The sequence below is a fragment of the Xylocopa sonorina genome, unplaced genomic scaffold (genome assembly GCF_050948175.1).
Source record: "Xylocopa sonorina isolate GNS202 unplaced genomic scaffold, iyXylSono1_principal scaffold0498, whole genome shotgun sequence".
Lineage (NCBI taxonomy): Eukaryota > Metazoa > Arthropoda > Insecta > Hymenoptera > Apidae > Xylocopa > Xylocopa sonorina.
The window spans coordinates 6790-26567 of NW_027490569.1; the positions used below are offsets into that span (position 1 = coordinate 6790).

A 19778-nucleotide genomic window follows, 5' to 3' on the forward strand; every position below is an offset into this window, starting at 1 on the left:
AATACCAAGAATTTTATATTATTCATTATCAACTTTAACAAGAATAATTATAATTTTATTATTAATAATAAATTTATGTCAAATTTATTCTATGTTTAATTATAATTATTATTTAAATATTATTTTTCAAATTATTATAATAATAAAAATAGGAATATTTCCTTTTAGATATTGAATAATTTATATTTATAATTATATTATATGAGAAGATATTTTTATTATATCAACAGTTATAAAATTTATACCAATATATTTTATAATTAATTTTATTCAATTAAATCAATCTATAATTTTATTATTAATATTAAATAGAATTATAATTTCAATTTTTGCTAATAACTTTAAATCATTAAAAAAAATTATTGCATGTTCATCAATTAATCAAACTTCATTTATTATTATATTATTATATTTAAACAAGTCAATTTTTATATATTATATTATTTTCTATTCTTTTATATTTTATTTTTTATGTTTATTAATAAATAAATTTAATTTAAATAAAAAAATAGATTTAATTATATTTAATAATTATAAAAACATTAATATTTTAACAATAATATTTTTAATTTATAGAATATTACCCCCATTTATATCATTTATTATAAAATGAATATTTATATTTGAATTAACAAATTTATTTATTTATTCTTCATGATTTTTTATAATTATAATAATATCTAGAATTATTATAATTTGAAATTATTTAATGATTTTAGAAAATTCATTACCAAATTTTAAATATTATTATAATTTATATATTAAACAAATTAAAATTAAATATATATACATATATATATTTATTTCCATAAATATAACAATATTTATAATATTTTATATTTATTAATTATTAATAAATATAATTTATATCTTTAAATTTGCAATTTAATGTTTTTAAAAACTTTAATAATTAAATATAAAAATTTATAGTATTAAAAGAATTTAAAATCTTTATGAATAAATTTACAATTTATTTCTTTTTCAGACATAATACTAATAATTGAATTTTATACTTTTGAAGATTTTAAGTTAATTATCTTAAACTATTAATCTTCAAAATTAAAAATATATTTAAAATTTTAAAAGTATAAATCTTAATAAAAAAATGATTTATGTCAACAAATCATAAGTATATTGGTATATTATATATTATATTAGCTTTATGATCAGGAATAATTGGAACATCTATAAGATTTATAATTCGAATAGAATTAAGTATTCCTGGAAATTGAATTAATAATGATCAAATTTATAATTCATTAATTACAGCTCATGCATTTTTAATGATTTTTTTTATAGTAATACCATTTATAATTGGAGGATTTGGAAATTGATTAATTCCTTTAATACTTGGTTTACCTGATATAGCATTTCCTCGAATAAATAATATTAGATTTTGATTATTACCTCCTTCATTAATTATATTAATTTCTAGAAATTTATTTAATATAAGACCAGGAACAGGATGAACAATTTACCCTCCTTTATCTTCTTATTTATATCATTCTTCCCCTTCAGTTGATATTATAATTTTTTCATTACATATTTCAGGTATTTCATCTATTATAGGAGCAATAAATTTTATAGTAACTATTATAATAATAAAAAATATTGCAATAAATTATGACATAATTAATTTATTTTCATGAGCTGTATTTATTACTGCAATTTTATTATTATTATCTTTACCAGTATTAGCTGGTGCTATTACAATATTACTATTCGATCGAAATTTTAATACATCATTTTTTGATCCAATAGGAGGTGGTGATCCAATTTTATTTCAACATTTATTTTGATTTTTTGGTCATCCAGAAGTTTATATTTTAATTTTACCAGGATTTGGATTAATTTCTCATATTATTATAAATGAAAGTGGAAAAAAAGAAGTATTTGGAAATTTAGGAATAATTTACGCAATATTAGGAATTGGATTTTTAGGATTTATTGTATGAGCTCATCATATATTTACAGTAGGATTAGATGTTGATACTCGAGCTTATTTTACTTCTGCTACTATAATTATTGCTGTACCTACAGGAATTAAAGTTTTTAGATGACTTGCTACTTATCATGGATGTAAAATAAATTCTTATAATAATTCAATTATTTGATCATTAGGTTTTGTAATTTTATTTACTATTGGAGGATTAACTGGTATTATATTATCAAATTCATCAATTGATATTATTTTACATGATACTTATTATGTTGTTGGACATTTTCATTATGTATTATCTATAGGTGCCGTATTTGCAATTATTTCAAGATTTATTCACTGATATCCTTTAATTTATGGACTTATATTAAATAATAATTGATTAAAAATTCAATTTATTTTTATATTTGTTGGAGTAAATATAACATTTTTTCCTCAACATTTTTTAGGATTAATGGGAATACCACGACGTTATTCTGATTATCCTGATGCTTATTTTTTTTGAAATTCAATTTCATCATTAGGATCAATTATATCAACTAATAGATTGATTATAATGATTTTTATTATTATAGAAAGAATAATTGTAAAACGTATAATTATATTTAAGTATAGACAATCATCATTAGAATGATTAATGACTTACCCTCCATTAAATCATTCTTTTGTTGAAACTCCTATTATTATTAAAAGAAAAATAAAAACTTTTTTTTCAGAATTTTAATATGGCAGATAAGTGCGCTAGATTTAAGATCTATATATATTGTTTATAAACATTTATTAAAAATTGCAACTTGACAAATATATTTTTTTCAAAATTCTAACTCACCTTACTCTGATAATTTAATTTCATTTCATAATTTAGTAATAATAATTATAATTATAATTATAATATTAATTATAATAATTTTAATTAATTTATTTAATAACTGATTTTTAAATCGATTTTTATTAAAAAATCATACTATTGAAATTATTTGAACAATTATTCCTATATTAATTTTATTATTTATTTGTTTTCCTTCATTAAAAATTTTATATTATATTGATGAAATTTTAAATCCAATTTTTTCAATTAAATCAATTGGTCATCAATGATATTGATCATATGAATATTCTGATTTTATTAACATTGAATTTGATTCATATATAATTAACAATAATAATTTAAATTTATTTCGATTATTAGATGTTGATAATCGAATAATTATTCCTATAAAAATTGCAATTCGATTAATTATTTCATCAACTGATGTAATTCATTCATGAGTAATTCCTTCACTAGGAATTAAAATTGATGCAATTCCAGGACGAATTAATCAATTTAATCTTTTTTGTATTCGTCCTGGAATTTATTTTGGTCAATGTTCAGAAATTTGTGGTATAAATCATAGATTTATACCTATTGTTATTGAAAGAACATCTTATGAATTATTTATAAATTGAATTAAATCATTTTAATTAAATTTTAAAATTAGTTAATTTATAACATTAGTTTGTCAAACTAAAATTAATAAAATTATTATTTTAATATATTCATTAGATGTCTGAAATTAAAGAATTGATTTTTTAAATCAAAAATAGTAAATTATAAATACTTCTAATGATTAATTATTAGTTAATATAATTTATAATTAATTTGATTTTCTAATAATATTATACCACAAATAAGACCAATTAAATGATTATATATTTCATTATTATGTAAATTTAATTTTATTTTAATTATATTTATTTTAAATTCAATTCCATTAAAATTAAAATTTAATAAAGATTTATATAAAATAAAAACTTATTGAAAATGATATTGATAAATTTATTTGAAAGATTTGATCCTGCAATTAACCAAAATTTAATACTTAATTGAATTGTTATTTTCATATATTTAATATTAATTCCTCATTCATATTGATTAATTCCATCACGATTAAATATAATATGAATTAATTTTTTATCTTTATTATATAAAGAATTTATATTAATCTCATCAAAAAAATATCAATCTAATATTTTAATATTTATTAGATTAATATTAATAATTATAATAATAAATTTTTTAAGATTAATACCTTATATTTTTACTATTACCAGACATATATCATTTAATTTAATTATAAGATTTTCAATATGAATTTCAATATTAATCTTTAATTGAATTAATTTAACAAAAAAATCATTAAGTCATCTTGTACCATTAAATACTCCATTTATATTAATAAATTTTATAGTTTATATTGAATTAATTAGAAATATTATTCGTCCTTGAACATTATCAATTCGTCTTACAGCTAATCTAATTGCAGGCCATTTATTATTAACTTTAATTGGATCTTCAATATCAATTAATAATATTGAGTATAAAAATTTAATTTTAATATTAATTACAATTTTAACTCAAAATTTATTATTTATTCTTGAAATTTCAATAGCAATAATCCAAGCCTATGTATATTCTATTTTATTAATTCTATATTTTTCAGAAATTAAATAAATTTAAAATGAAAAACGACATATTAAAAAAATTATTCAAATTATTAAAAACGGTTTTATTCTTAATTTATATTAATATTAAAGTTGAGATTTATAAAATTTATAACCGAATAATCAATAAACTTCTTATTTTATTTTTAAATCATCCAATGATTTTTTTTACTCTAGGTACTTTATTATTTATGATTCTCATATATTATTCAATTAAAAATAAATGATTAATTAAATTATTAATTTCAAGTAAATATAAATAATTAAAATTAATCATTTATATAATCATATTCTTTAATTTTATTTAATAGATTTAAATTCTATAATTAATATAATTTACATAAATTTTTAATTGGTATATTATATCATTATGAAAACACATAATCACCCTTATCATATAGTTACTTTAAGACCTTGACCATTAATTATATCATTTAATTTAATAAATTTAATAATTAGAATTATTATTTATTTATATTTAAATAATGATTATTTATTATATATTAATTTATTAAATATAATTATTACAATATATCAATGATGACGAGATGTAATCCGAGAAAGAACATTTCAAGGAATACATACAATTATAGTAATAAAATTTCTTAAATTTAGAATAATTTTATTTATTATTTCAGAATTATTTTTTTTTATTTCATTTTTTTGAACATTTTTTCACTCATCAATTTCACCAAATATTGAAATTGGAATAACCTGACCTCCAATAATAATTGAAATATTTAATCCTTATGATATTCCATTATTAAATTCAGTAATTTTAGTTTCATCAGGATTTACAATTACATGAGGTCATCACTCTTTATTAAATATAAATTATGTTAATTTTAATAAAAGACTAAAATATACATTAATTTTAGGAATATATTTTATTGTATTACAATACATTGAATATAATGAATCTATATTTTGTTTTAATGATAGAATTTTTGGATCTATTTTTTTTATAATAACTGGATTTCATGGATTACATGTAATTATTGGTATTATAATAATTTTAACAATATATATACGATTTAAAAAAAATCATTTTTCTAATATTCATCATTTTCATTTTGAAGCAGCATTATGATATTGACATTTTGTAGATGTTATTTGATTATTTTTATATTTATTTTTATATTGATTAATATGATAATTCAATATACATATATATATAGTATAAATATTACATTTAATTTCCAATTAAAAAATTTAAATAATTTAATATATATAATATATTTTTATTTAACTTTATTAATAATTGTAAATTTAATTCCTATAATTATTTATATAACAAATATATTTATTTCAATAATAAAAAAAAATAATTATGAAAAAAATTTACCATATGAATGTGGATATTCACCATTATCTAAACCTAATCTTCCTTTTTCATTACCATTTTTTATAATTACTTTAATATTCTTAATTTTTGATGTTGAAATTATTATATTACTTCCATTAATTTTTCATTTAATCAATATAAATTCAATAATTTTATTATTAACAATAATTACTTTTATTATATCATTAATTTTAACATTATTTACTGAATGATTTTTTAATTTTATTAAATGATTATACTAATATATATATATATAAGTAAATATTACATTTAATTTCGACTTAAAAATTAACTAAACTATTAGTTATATATAATTTATTAATTGAAGCCAAATAGAGGCAATTTATTGTTAATAAATACATTGAGAGTAATTTTCCAATTAATGAAATAAATTAAATTGAACTTCTAATTCAATTATTGATTAATAAATTAATCATTATTTCTATTTATATAGTTTAATATAAAACAATATATTTTCAATATATAAATAGTTATTTATTAACTTATAAATATTTAAAAATTAAAAAATTTTCTTAATATTTTCAATATTACACTTTATATAAGCTATTTAAATAATTAAATAATATAAAAAAAATAATAATAATAAATATAATATTATTTATTATTAAATCAATAAAATTATAATTTTCAATACGAAATTTAATTAAATTGCTAAATATATTTAATAATTCATGTATAATAAAAGGAATAATTTTTTTTTCAATAATTGATTCATATTCTTCAATTACTATAAATACATATAAATATAAAATTTTAAAAAATTTATCTACATATATTATATTTTTAAAAGATAATACATACATTGAAAAAAATAATAAATTTTTATAACTTAAAAATCCAATAAATATTCCTAAAATAAATAATTTAGATAACAATAATTTTATATTATAACTTAAAGTTAAATTATAAAATGAATATATAATTGATCAATAAAATTTTGCATATACTAATGAAGTTACAAATAATGTAAATATAATAATATTTATAAAAAAATCATTATGTATTTTAATATACCTTATATTTATTTCTTGATGAAATAAAATCATTAAAATTATACGAAATGCATAAGATACTGTTAAAATTGTTCCAACTAATAAAATAAATAAATTAAACGTAATTAATTTATTATCATAAATATGTTCTATAATTATATCTTTTGAATAAAATCCCAATAAAAAAGGAAATCCCATTAATCTAAATAATGTAAATAATAAAATTGTAGATTTTACTGGATATAATATATTTAAATTTCTATAATCTCGAATATCTTGATCTGATTCATTATTATGAATAAAATTACCAACACATATAAATATTAATGACTTAAATAATGCATGAATATATAAATGAAAAAAAGCTAATTCACTAAATCCTATAAATAAAACTCTTATTATAAAACCTAATTGACTTAATGTTGATAATGCAACAATTTTTTTTAAATCAATTTCATAATTTGCAATAAGACCTGATATTAATATAGTAAATCTTGAAACTAATATTATATTTATTTTAAAATTTTCATCAATATATTTTTCAAATCGAATTAAAATGTAAACACCAGCTGTTACTAATGTTGAAGAATGAACTAATGAAGATACTGGAGTTGGAGCTATCATTGCTGCTGGTAATCAATTAGAAAAAGGTATTTGAGCTCTTTTTGTAAATGCTATTATAATAATAAAAAATATTATTGAAAAATTCATATCATATAAAAACAAATTTCAACTTCCACAAGAACATATTATAGCTATTATTAATAATAAACTAGCATCTCCAATTCGATTTAAAATTATAGTTAACATACCAGCTACAAATGATTTTATATTTTGATAATAAATAATTAAACAAAATGAAATTAATCCTAATCCATCTCAACCAATAATAACTGTTAAAATACAAGGACTAAGAATTATAAAATATATAGAATAAATAAATATCATTAATAAATAATAAAATCGTTTTAATTCAATTTCATCTAAATTTATATATTTAATTGAATAAAACATAATTAATGAAGAAATTAAAGTCACAATTATAATAAATGATAATGTTAAATTATCAACTAATAAAAATAAATTAAACTTTATTGAATTATAATCAATAATTAATCATTCTATAACATATGTAAATATATAATAATTTATACATAATGTTAAATATATTAATAATAAACTTTTAAAATATAAAATTAATCCAAAAATTATTATTTTTACAATAATTTAAAGTTAAAAAACATCTTTGAAATCACAATTCAAAATTTTATATTTAAACTATTTAAATAAATTAAAGCTTCTATATTTAAAACAACTAAATTTATTGGAATTCAATGTATTAAAATAACAAAAAATTCAACTATATAACCTCTATAAATATTTTCTAAATTATTTTTTCCATGATTAACTCTTACAAATAAATATAAAGAATATATAAAACTAAAAATTAAATATATAGTTAAAAATTTATATAAAAATTTATACCATATAATAGAACCCATAATTATTATAATTTCCCCAACTAAATTCAATGTTACAGGAATTGCTATATTTAATGAACATATTAAAAATCATATTAAAGATATTGAAGGTATATATATAAATATCCCTTTATTAATTAAAAATAATCGTCTATTAGTTTCTTTATAAACAACATTTACTAAAAAAAATAATCCTGATGATCTAAAACCATGAGAAATTATTAATAAATAACTTCCAATAATATTTATTTTTATATTCATAAATATTCCTATAATTAATAAACCTATATGAACAACTGATGAAATAGCAATTAAAACTTTTATATCAATAGTAATAAAACATAATAATCTTATTACAATTATTCCTAAAATTCTTAATATAATATAAAAAATATAAAATTCATTTATACTACAAAAACAAAATTTTAAAATTCGTAATAAACCATAAGTTCCTAATTTTAATATAATTGAAGCCAAAATTATTGAAATATAATAAGGTGCTTCAACATGAGCTTTTAATAATCATTGATGAAATATATATATAGGAATTTTAACTAAAAAAGTTAATATTATATATATAATAATAAAATAATTTATTTTTAAATTAATTAAATCTATTATAATAAAAGATAATCTTCCAATATTATTAAATAATACAAATATAATAAATAATATAGGTAATGAAAAAACTATAGTATAAAATAATAAATAAAATCTTGCTAAAATTCGTCTTGAAGTATTACCTCAAAAAATAATTATATAAAATATTATAATTACACCAATTTCAAATAATAAATAATAATATAATAAATTTATTATTATAAAATTAAAACATAATAATAATAATAATAAATAATTTAATATAATTTTATTTTGTTCATTTAATCTAATAATAACTAAACCTCCAATATATAAAGTTATAACTCTTATTCAAGTTGAATAAGTATTTAATCCACACTCAGATACAATTATTGATCATTCTATTCAACTATTCTTTATTATTAATAAAACTCCAGTTATAGCTATATATACACCAGAAATTTTATTTACTTTACTAATTATTAAAAATAATACTATTAACTCTAACATAAATTAATTAATGAAATTTTTTGATGTCCATATTCATAATTTATTCTTACTAATAAAGATAAACCTAATACTGACTCACAAACTGATGAAACTAAATAAATTAAAAAAAATCAAATATTTAATTTAAATATAATTAAAAAAAATAAAATAGTTACAATAATATATTCTATATAAATTAAAAATCTTAAATAATTATTGTTTAAATGAAATAATATTATTAGCATAAAAAATATATTAAAAATTAATATTATTCTAATTTATAATAGCTATATAGTTTAATTTAAAACATTAATTTTGTAAATTAATAATAAATAATATACATTTTATAGCTAAGATATTCAAAAAATACGTTATTTATATCAATAACTTCCAAAGTTATTATTTTTTAATTAAACTATTTTTGATATCTTATTACAACAATAATAACAATTATAATTATTAATATTATTCCAATAATAATTTTATTTTATATTTTAATAAATAATGTATTAAATATTAAAATAAATCCATTAAAATTAATCATTACATTAATTTTATATTCAATTATATTAAGAATTTCAACATATTTATATACTTTAAATTCAATTAATAACTTAATAATTCTTATTGTATTTATTAGTGGAATAATAATTACATTCATTTATTTTTCTAGAATAATTAATTCACCAATAAAAAAAAATTGATCTGGTATTCTTTGAGGAATTTTATTAACTGCATTTCTTATTATTATTTTTTTATTTAAAAAAACAAAAAACTTTGATAATCCAATTAAAATTGGATTAAATTTAGATAAAAATACTATTTCTAATATTTTTCAATTTCCAAATCACGTAATATTATTATTAATAATTATAACATTAATTTTAACTTTATTTTTAATTTTTAAAATATGCTATATTAATAAAAAATCACTACGATCTAAAATATAATTTAAATTAAATCTTATTTTAAATTATATGAGATTTAAAAAATTATTAAATTCAAATATTTTATTAAATAATTTTATTGATCCAGTTATTTCTTTACCCACTCCAATAAACATTAATATATGATGAAATTTTGGATCAATTTTAGGAATAATGTTATTTATTCAAATTTTATCAGGATTATTTTTATCAATACATTATTGTCCAAATATTAATTATGCATTTGATAGTATAATTCATATTATAAAAGATGTTAATTATGGATGAATTATTCGAATAATTCATATAAATGGAGCATCATTTTATTTTATTATAATATATATTCATATTAGACGAAATATTTATTATAATTCTTTTAAATTAACTCATGTTTGAATAATTGGAGTAACAATTTTATTTATTTCTATAGCTACTGCATTTTTAGGATATGTACTTCCATGAGGACAAATATCTTTTTGAGGAGCAACAGTTATTACTAATTTATTATCTGCAATTCCATTTATTGGACAAATAATTGTTGAATGAATTTGAGGAGGATACTCAATTAATAACGCAACATTAAATCGATTTTTTTCATTACATTTTTTATTACCTTTAATTATTTTAGTTATAGTAATATTACATTTATTTTTTCTACATGATAAAGGTTCATCAAATCCATTAGGAACAAATAGTAATTATTATAAAATTTTATTTCATCCTTATTTTTTAATTAAAGATTTATTAATAATAATTATAATTTTATTATTATTATTAATTATTATTCTACAAAATCCATATTATTTAGGAGATCCAGATAATTTTAAAATTGCTAATTCAATAGTAACTCCAACTCATATTAAACCAGAATGATATTTTTTATTTGCATATTCAATTTTACGATCAATTACTAATAAATTAGGTGGAGTAATTGCATTAATTATATCTATTATAATTTTATACTTTATACCAATATTAATAAATTATATTAATAAAACAAATAAATTCTATAAATTAAATCAATATATTTATTGAATTTTTATTAATAATTTTATTTTATTAACATGAATTGGAGGTCAACTAATTGAATATCCATATACTAATATTAATTTAATCATCACTTCATCATACTTTACATATTTTTTTATTAATCAATTTTTTTACAAATTATGAGATAATTTATTAATTAATTAATTAATATTTAATTTATCTAGTTAATGAACTTGAATAAGTATGTATTTTGAAAATACAATATAGAATTATAAATATTCTATTAACTTTATATTATATATATAAATTCTTTAATTAAATAAATATAAATTAAATAAAATAATCTAATTGTTAATAAATCTGTTCAACATATATGTATTAATTCATCATATCGAATTCGAGGTAAAACCCCTCGAATTAATAAAAAAAATAATACATGACCCATATACACTAATAAAAAATAAACTGATCAATATATAAATCCATAAAATATAATTGTTAAGATTATTGATAAAAATATTATATTTGAATATTCAGCTAAAAAAATTAAAGTAAATATTCTTCTATAATATTCAACATTAAAACCAGAAACTAATTCTGATTCTCCTTCAATTAAATCAAATGGAGTACGATTTAATTCAATTAATATTCTTATTAAAAATATAAAATATAATGGAAATAATAATCAACTAAATTTTACTATTATCTGATAACCAATAATTCTAAAAATTGAATAACTTTCAATTAATAAAAAAAATACAAAAAATATTAAAAATATCCTAATTTCAAATGAAATTATTTGAGCAATTGAACGTAATGAACCCAATATTGAATAATTTGATCTTGAACATCAACCAATTATTATAATTGGATAAATATTTAATCCTAAAATTAATATTATTAAAATTATTCTATAATTAATATTATATAAATTTAATCAAGGATAAAATAATCATAATATTATTGATAATATAAATATTAATAAAGGTCTAATTATAAAATATATATAATCTAAATTATAAAAAAATCATTCTTTAGAAATTAATTTAATTGCATCTCTAAAAGGTTGTAATATTCCTTTAAAACCTAATTTATTAGGACCTTTACGTATTTGAATATAACCTAAAATTTTACGTTCAGTTAATGTTAAAAATGCTACACCCATTAACACTATTAAAATTAATAAAATTAAATTTAAAATAATATAAATTATTATTTTAATAAATTAATTTATTAATATTTAAATTCTAAATTTAATGCACTTATTTGCTAAAATAATTTACTTAAATAAATTTATTTATTTATTTAAATTATTTACTAATTAAGGTCCTTTCGTACAATTAATTATTACTTTTATTATAGATAGAAACCGATCTGACTTACGTCGATCTGAACTCAAATCATGTAAGATTTTAAAAGTCGAACAGACTTATATATTAGATATCTGCACCTAATTAATATCTTAATTCAACATCGAGGTCGCAATCATCTTTATTAATATGACCTAACAAAAGATATTACGCTGTTATCCCTAAGGTAATTTAATCTTTTAATAAATAAAATTTAATCATTTAATTTACTTATATTTAAGAATAATTTATTAAAGTTAATTTAATTTAATAATCCTCCCAATCAAATATTTTAATTTATTAAATTAATAAATAAAATATAAAATTCTATAGGGTCTTATCGTCCCATAATAAAATTTTAGCATTTTTACTAAAATTTTAAATTCGTATTATATAATTGAGACAGTATATATTTCATCAATTCTTTCATACTAGTTTTCAATTAAAAAACAACTGATTATGCTACCTTAGTACAGTTACTTTTACTGCAGCTATTTAAATTCTTTCATTGAGCAGATTGATTTAAAATTATATTCAATAAACCATGTTTTTGTTAAACAGGTGAATATATTTATTTTGCCTAATTCCTTAATTATATATATATATATATATATATAATTTACTTATTTATATTACTAATTTAATCATTATATCCTATTAAATATTATTCTTAAAATTTTTTTATTAAATTTTTATATTAAATATTTAAATTTTTATATTCAACTATTTAATTAAATTATAAAATTTTTAATTACAATATCAAATTCTATGATTATATTATTTAATTTACATTATAAATTTTAATTATATATTAATTTATAGTTTATCCCATAAATTATTTCTAAATATAATTTATTTATAATTTATATTACAAATAAATATTATATTTATTTAAATTAAATTTATTTAATAAAAAACTAGATATCAATAAAATCGAATGGCATTTAACCTCTAATTATATATTAATAATTTTTATTTTACAAAAAATATTATATATAATTAACTCTTTTATATTCGAGATATTTAAAATTATTAAATTTATATAAATTAACCCTGATACAAAAGGTACAAAATTAATTATACTTTTATATATTTTACTTTATTCATTTACATTACTATCTATATAAATTAATATATTTATTCTTAATAAATACTAAAATAATTAACACGTTAATATAATTTTATTAATTAATTAATTGATATTTAAAAAAACAATTAAAATTTTTAATTTTTATAAAACTTTTCAATGTAAATGAAATATTTTGTTTAAACTAAAATTTTTAGTTTCTAAATACATTTTCCAATACATTTACTGTGTTACGACTTATTTCACTTATAATGAAATTGACGGGCAATTTGTACACCAAATAACATTAATTTCAATTTTTATAATTATAAAAATTTACTTTTAAATTTGATTTCAAATTATTATTAATAATAATTATCCAATAATAAAATTAATTAAAATTCATAAAATCTTAAATATTCTACATTTTGATCTGAATTACAATTAAATTAAATTTATTAACTTTAATATTTAATTAAAATCTTAAAACAACAATACACAAAATAATTAATTTAAGTATATCCTTTCGTGTAACATCGAATTAATTCACAAATTTCTCTAATAAAAATATATGGCCGCCAAATTTTAAATTTTAATGATTTACATTTAATTCTTAATATTTAATTTTTATTTTATAATAGGGTATCTAATCCTAGTCTTTTAAATAAACCTCTATAATTTAATATTTAATAATTAATAACTATATAAATTAATACACTATATTCCACCATAAATTAATTTAATTAATTAATTTTATTTTATTAAACTATACCATATTTAACATAATTAACTTATAAAAATAGTTTAACCGCTATTGCTGGCACTAATTTTATATTTATTAAAATTAATTCCTATTATTAACTTTAATTAACTTAAATAATATTCTATATTAATTATTTTAAATTATTTAAATTATTTTAAATATAAATAATATAATATATAATTTACATATTATATTAATTAAATAATTTAATTAATAATAAATTTAAAATTATCAATTATCTTTATATTTATTAAATATTAATATAAATTTTTATATTCAACTATTCAATTATATTTAATTTAATATAATTTTATCGATCAATAATCTTAACAATACATCCCCTCAATATATTGTTAAAATTATTGATCGATAAAATTATATTAAATTATATTTAATTGAATATTTCATATAATTTTATTTTTTTTTATATTATTTAATGATTTTTTTATATATGTTAAAATATTAATATAAATTTTTATATTCAACTATTCAATTATATTTAATTGAATATAATTTTATCGATCAATAATCTTAACAATACATCCCCTCAATATATTGTTAAAATTATTGATCGATAAAATTATATTAAATTATATTTAATTGAATATTTCATATAATTTTATTATTTTTTTTATATTATTTAATGATTTTTTTATGTTTATTAAAATATTAGTATAAATTTTTATATTCAACTATTCAATTATATTTAATTGAATATAATTTTATCGATCAATAATCTTAACAATACATCCCCTCAATATATTGTTAAAATTATTGATCGATAAAATTATATTAAATTATATTTAATTGAATATTTCATATAATTTTATTTTTTTTTATATTATTTAATGATTTTTTTATATATGTTAAAATATTAATATAAATTTTTATATTCAACTATTCAATTATATTTAATTGAATATAATTTTATCGATCAATAATCTTAACAATACATCCCCTCAATATATTGTTAAAATTATTGATCGATAAAATTATATTAAATTATATTTAATTGAATATTTCATATAATTTTATTTTTTTTTATATTATTTAATGATTTTTTTATATATGTTAAAATATTAGTATAAATTTTTATATTCAACTATTCAATTATATTTAATTAAATATAATTTTATCGATCAATAATCTTAACAATACATCCCCTCAATATATTGTTAAGATTATTGATCGATAAAATTATATTAAATTATATTTAATTGAATATTTCATATAATTTTATTATTTTTTTTTATATTATTTAATGATTTTTTTATATTTATTAAAATATTAGTATAAATTTTTATATTCAACTATTTATATAAATTTAGGGATATTTATATGAACGTTATTTATATTATTTAATGATTTTTTTATGTTTATTAAAATATTAGTATAAATTTTTATATTCAACTATTCAATTATATTTAATTTAATATAATTTTATCGATCAATAATCTTAACAATACATCCCCTCAATATATTGTTAAAATTATTGATCGATAAAATTATATTAAATTATATTTAATTGAATATTTCATATAATTTTATTATTTTTTTATATTATTTAATGATTTTTTTATGTTTATTAAAATATTAATATAAATTTTTATATTCAACTATTCAATTATATTTAATTTAATATAATTTTATCGATCAATAATCTTAACAATACATCCCCTCAATATATTGTTAAAATTATTGATCGATAAAATTATATTAAATTATATTTAATTGAATATTTCATATAATTTTATTATTTTTTTTTTATATTATTTAATGATTTTTTTATGTTTATTAAAATATTAGTATAAATTTTTATATTCAACTATTCAATTATATTTAATTTAATATAATTTTATCGATCAATAATCTTAACAATACATCCCCTCAATATATTGTTAAAATTATTGATCGATAAAATTATATTAAATTATATTTAATTGAATATTTCATATAATTTTATTATTTTTTTTATATTATTTAATGATTTTTTTATGTTTATTAAAATATTAGTATAAATTTTTATATTCAACTATTCAATTATATTTAATTTAATATAATTTTATCGATCAATAATCTTAACAATACATCCCCTCAATATATTGTTAAAATTATTGATCGATAAAATTATATTAAATTATATTTAATTGAATATTTCATATAATTTTATTATTTTTTTTTATATTATTTAATGATTTTTTTATGTTTATTAAAATATTAGTATAAATTTTTATATTCAACTATTCAATTATATTTAATTTAATATAATTTTATCGATCAATAATCTTAACAATACATCCCCTCAATATATTGTTAAAATTATTGATCGATAAAATTATATTAAATTATATTTAATTGAATATTTCATATAATTTTATTATTTTTTTTATATTATTTAATGATTTTTTTATGTTTATTAAAATATTAGTATAAATTTTTATATTCAACTATTCAATTATATTAAATTATATTTAATTGAATATTTCATATAATTTTATTATTTTTTTTATATTATTTAATGATTTTTTTATGTTTATTAAAATATTAGTATAAATTTTTATATTCAACTATTCAATTATATTTAATTTAATATAATTTTATCGATCAATAATCTTAACAATACATCCCCTCAATATATTGTTAAAATTATTGATCGATAAAATTATATTAAATTATATTTAATTGAATATTTCATATAATTTTATTATTTTTTTTTATATTATTTAATGATTTTTTTATGTTTATTAAAATATTAGTATAAATTTTTATATTCAACTATTCAATTATATTTAATTTAATATAATTTTATCGATCAATAATCTTAACAATACATCCCCTCAATATATTGTTAAAATTATTGATCGATAAAATTATATTAAATTATATTTAATTGAATATTTCATATAATTTTATTATTTTTTTTATATTATTTAATGATTTTTTTATGTTTATTAAAATATTAGTATAAATTTTTATATTCAACTATTCAATTATATTTAATTTAATATAATTTTATCGATCAATAATCTTAACAATACATCCCCTCAATATATTGTTAAAATTATTGATCGATAAAATTATATTAAATTATATTTAATTGAATATTTCATATAATTTTATTATTTTTTTTTATATTATTTAATGATTTTTTTATGTTTATTAAAATATTAGTATAAATTTTTATATTCAACTATTCAATTATATTTAATTTAATATAATTTTATCGATCAATAATCTTAACAATACATCCCCTCAATATATTGTTAAAATTATTGATCGATAAAATTATATTAAATTATATTTAATTGAATATTTCATATAATTTTATTATTTTTTTTATATTATTTAATGATTTTTTTATGTTTATTAAAATATTAGTATAAATTTTTATATTCAACTATTCAATTATATTTAATTTAATATAATTTTATCGATCAATAATCTTAACAATACATCCCCTCAATATATTGTTAAGATTATTGATCGATAAAATTATATTAAATTATATTTAATTGAATATTTCATATAATTTTATTATTTTTTTTATATTATTTAATGATTTTTTTATGTTTATTAAAATATTAGTATAAATTTTTATATTCAACTATTTATATAAATTTAGGGATATTTATATGAACGTTATTTATATTATTTAATGATTTTTTTATGTTTATTAAAATATTAGTATAAATTTTTATATTCAACTATTTATATAAATTTAGGGATATTTATATGAACGTTATTTATATTATTTAATGATTTTTTTATATATGTTAAAATATTAGTATAAATTTTTATATTCAACTATTCAATTATATTAAATTATATTTAATTTAATATTTCATATAATTTTATTATTTTTTTTATATTATTTAATGATTTTTTTATGTTTATTAAAATATTAGTATAAATTTTTATATTCAACTATTCAATTATATTAAATTATATTTAATTGAATATAATTTTATCGATCAATAATCTTAACAATACATCCCCTCAATATATTGTTAAAATTATTGATCGATAAAATTATATTAAATTATATTTAATTGAATATTTCATATAATTTTATTATTTTTTTTATATTATTTAATGATTTTTTTATGTTTATTAAAATATTAGTATAAATTTTTATATTCAACTATTCAATTATATTTAATTGAATATAATTTTATCGATCAATAATCTTAACAATACATCCCCTCAATATATTGTTAAGATTATTGATCGATAAAATTATATTAAATTATATTTAATTGAATATTTCATATAATTTTATTATTTTTTTTATATTATTTAATGATTTTTTTATGTTTATTAAAATATTAGTATAAATTTTTATATTCAACTATTTATATAAATTTAGGGATATTTATATGAACGTTATTTATATTATTTAATGATTTTTTTATATTTATTAAAATATTAGTATAAATTTTTATATTCAACTATTTATATAAATTTAGGAATATTTATATGAACGTTATTTATATTATTTAATGATTTTTTTATATATGTTAAAATATTAGTATAAATTTTTATATTCAACTATTCAATTATATTAAATTATATTTAATTTAATATTTCATATAATTTTATTATTTTTTTTATATTATTTAATGATTTTTTTATGTTTATTAAAATATTAGTATAAATTTTTATATTCAACTATTCAATTATATTAAATTATATTTAATTTAATATTTCATATAATTTTATTATTTTTTTTATATTATTTAATGATTTTTTTATGTTTATTAAAATATTAGTATAAATTTTTATATTCAACTATTTATATAAATTTAGGGATATTTATATGAACGTTATTTATATTATTTAATGATTTTTTTATATTTATTAAAATATTAGTATAAATTTTTATATTCAACTATTTATATAAATTTAGAGATATTTATATGAACGTTATTTATATTATTTAATGATTTTTTTATATTTATTAAAATATTAGTATAAATTTTTATATTCAACTATTTATATAAATTTAGAGATATTTATATGAACGTTATTTATATTATTTAATGATTTTTTTATGTTTGTTAAAATATTAGTATAAATTTTTATATTCAACTATTTATATAAATTTAATATTTTAAATATTTAAATAATAATTATAATTAAATATCAATTAATTAATTAATTAATAATATTAATTAATGTTAATTCATCCCCTCAATATATTGTTAAAATTATTGATCGATAAAATTATATTAAATTATATTTAATTTAATATTTCATATAATTTTATTATTTTTTTTATATTATTTAATGATTTTTTTATATATGTTAAAATATTAGTATAAATTTTTATATTCAACTATTTATATAAATTTAAGAAT

At 14.1% G+C, this 19778-nt stretch overlaps 4 protein-coding genes and 3 pseudogenes across 4 annotated transcripts; 3 read left to right on the forward strand and 4 right to left on the reverse strand.

Moving 5' to 3' along the window:
• The first annotated feature begins 2576 nt into the window (after window positions 1–2576).
• Window positions 2577–3391, forward strand: LOC143432503 (cytochrome c oxidase subunit 2-like). Its single transcript, XM_076909169.1, is given in 2 exon segments — window positions 2577–2606; window positions 2672–3391. Coding segments are annotated over 2 exon segments (744 nt in total). The 3' UTR covers window positions 3386–3391.
• A 1399-nt stretch (window positions 3392–4790) lies between these two features.
• On the forward strand, window positions 4791–5576 carry LOC143432488 (cytochrome c oxidase subunit 3-like). The gene is given in 1 exon segment (XM_076909153.1): window positions 4791–5576. A coding segment is annotated over 1 exon segment (774 nt). The 3' UTR covers window positions 5565–5576.
• A 762-nt stretch (window positions 5577–6338) lies between these two features.
• Window positions 6339–7787, reverse strand: LOC143432487 (NADH-ubiquinone oxidoreductase chain 5-like). The gene is given in 1 exon segment (XM_076909152.1): window positions 6339–7787. A coding segment is annotated over 1 exon segment (876 nt). The 5' UTR covers window positions 7589–7787; the 3' UTR covers window positions 6339–6712.
• Window positions 7788–8109: 322 nt separating this feature from the next.
• Window positions 8110–8280, reverse strand: LOC143432490 (NADH-ubiquinone oxidoreductase chain 4 pseudogene; annotated as a pseudogene).
• LOC143432489 (NADH-ubiquinone oxidoreductase chain 4 pseudogene) lies at window positions 8217–8662 on the reverse strand (annotated as a pseudogene).
• Window positions 8663–10169: 1507 nt separating this feature from the next.
• Window positions 10170–11466, forward strand: LOC143432486 (cytochrome b-like). The gene is given in 1 exon segment (XM_076909151.1): window positions 10170–11466. A coding segment is annotated over 1 exon segment (1122 nt). The 5' UTR covers window positions 10170–10304; the 3' UTR covers window positions 11427–11466.
• LOC143432504 (NADH-ubiquinone oxidoreductase chain 1 pseudogene) lies at window positions 11031–12468 on the reverse strand (annotated as a pseudogene).
• Between the last annotated feature and the right edge of the window lie 7310 nt (window positions 12469–19778).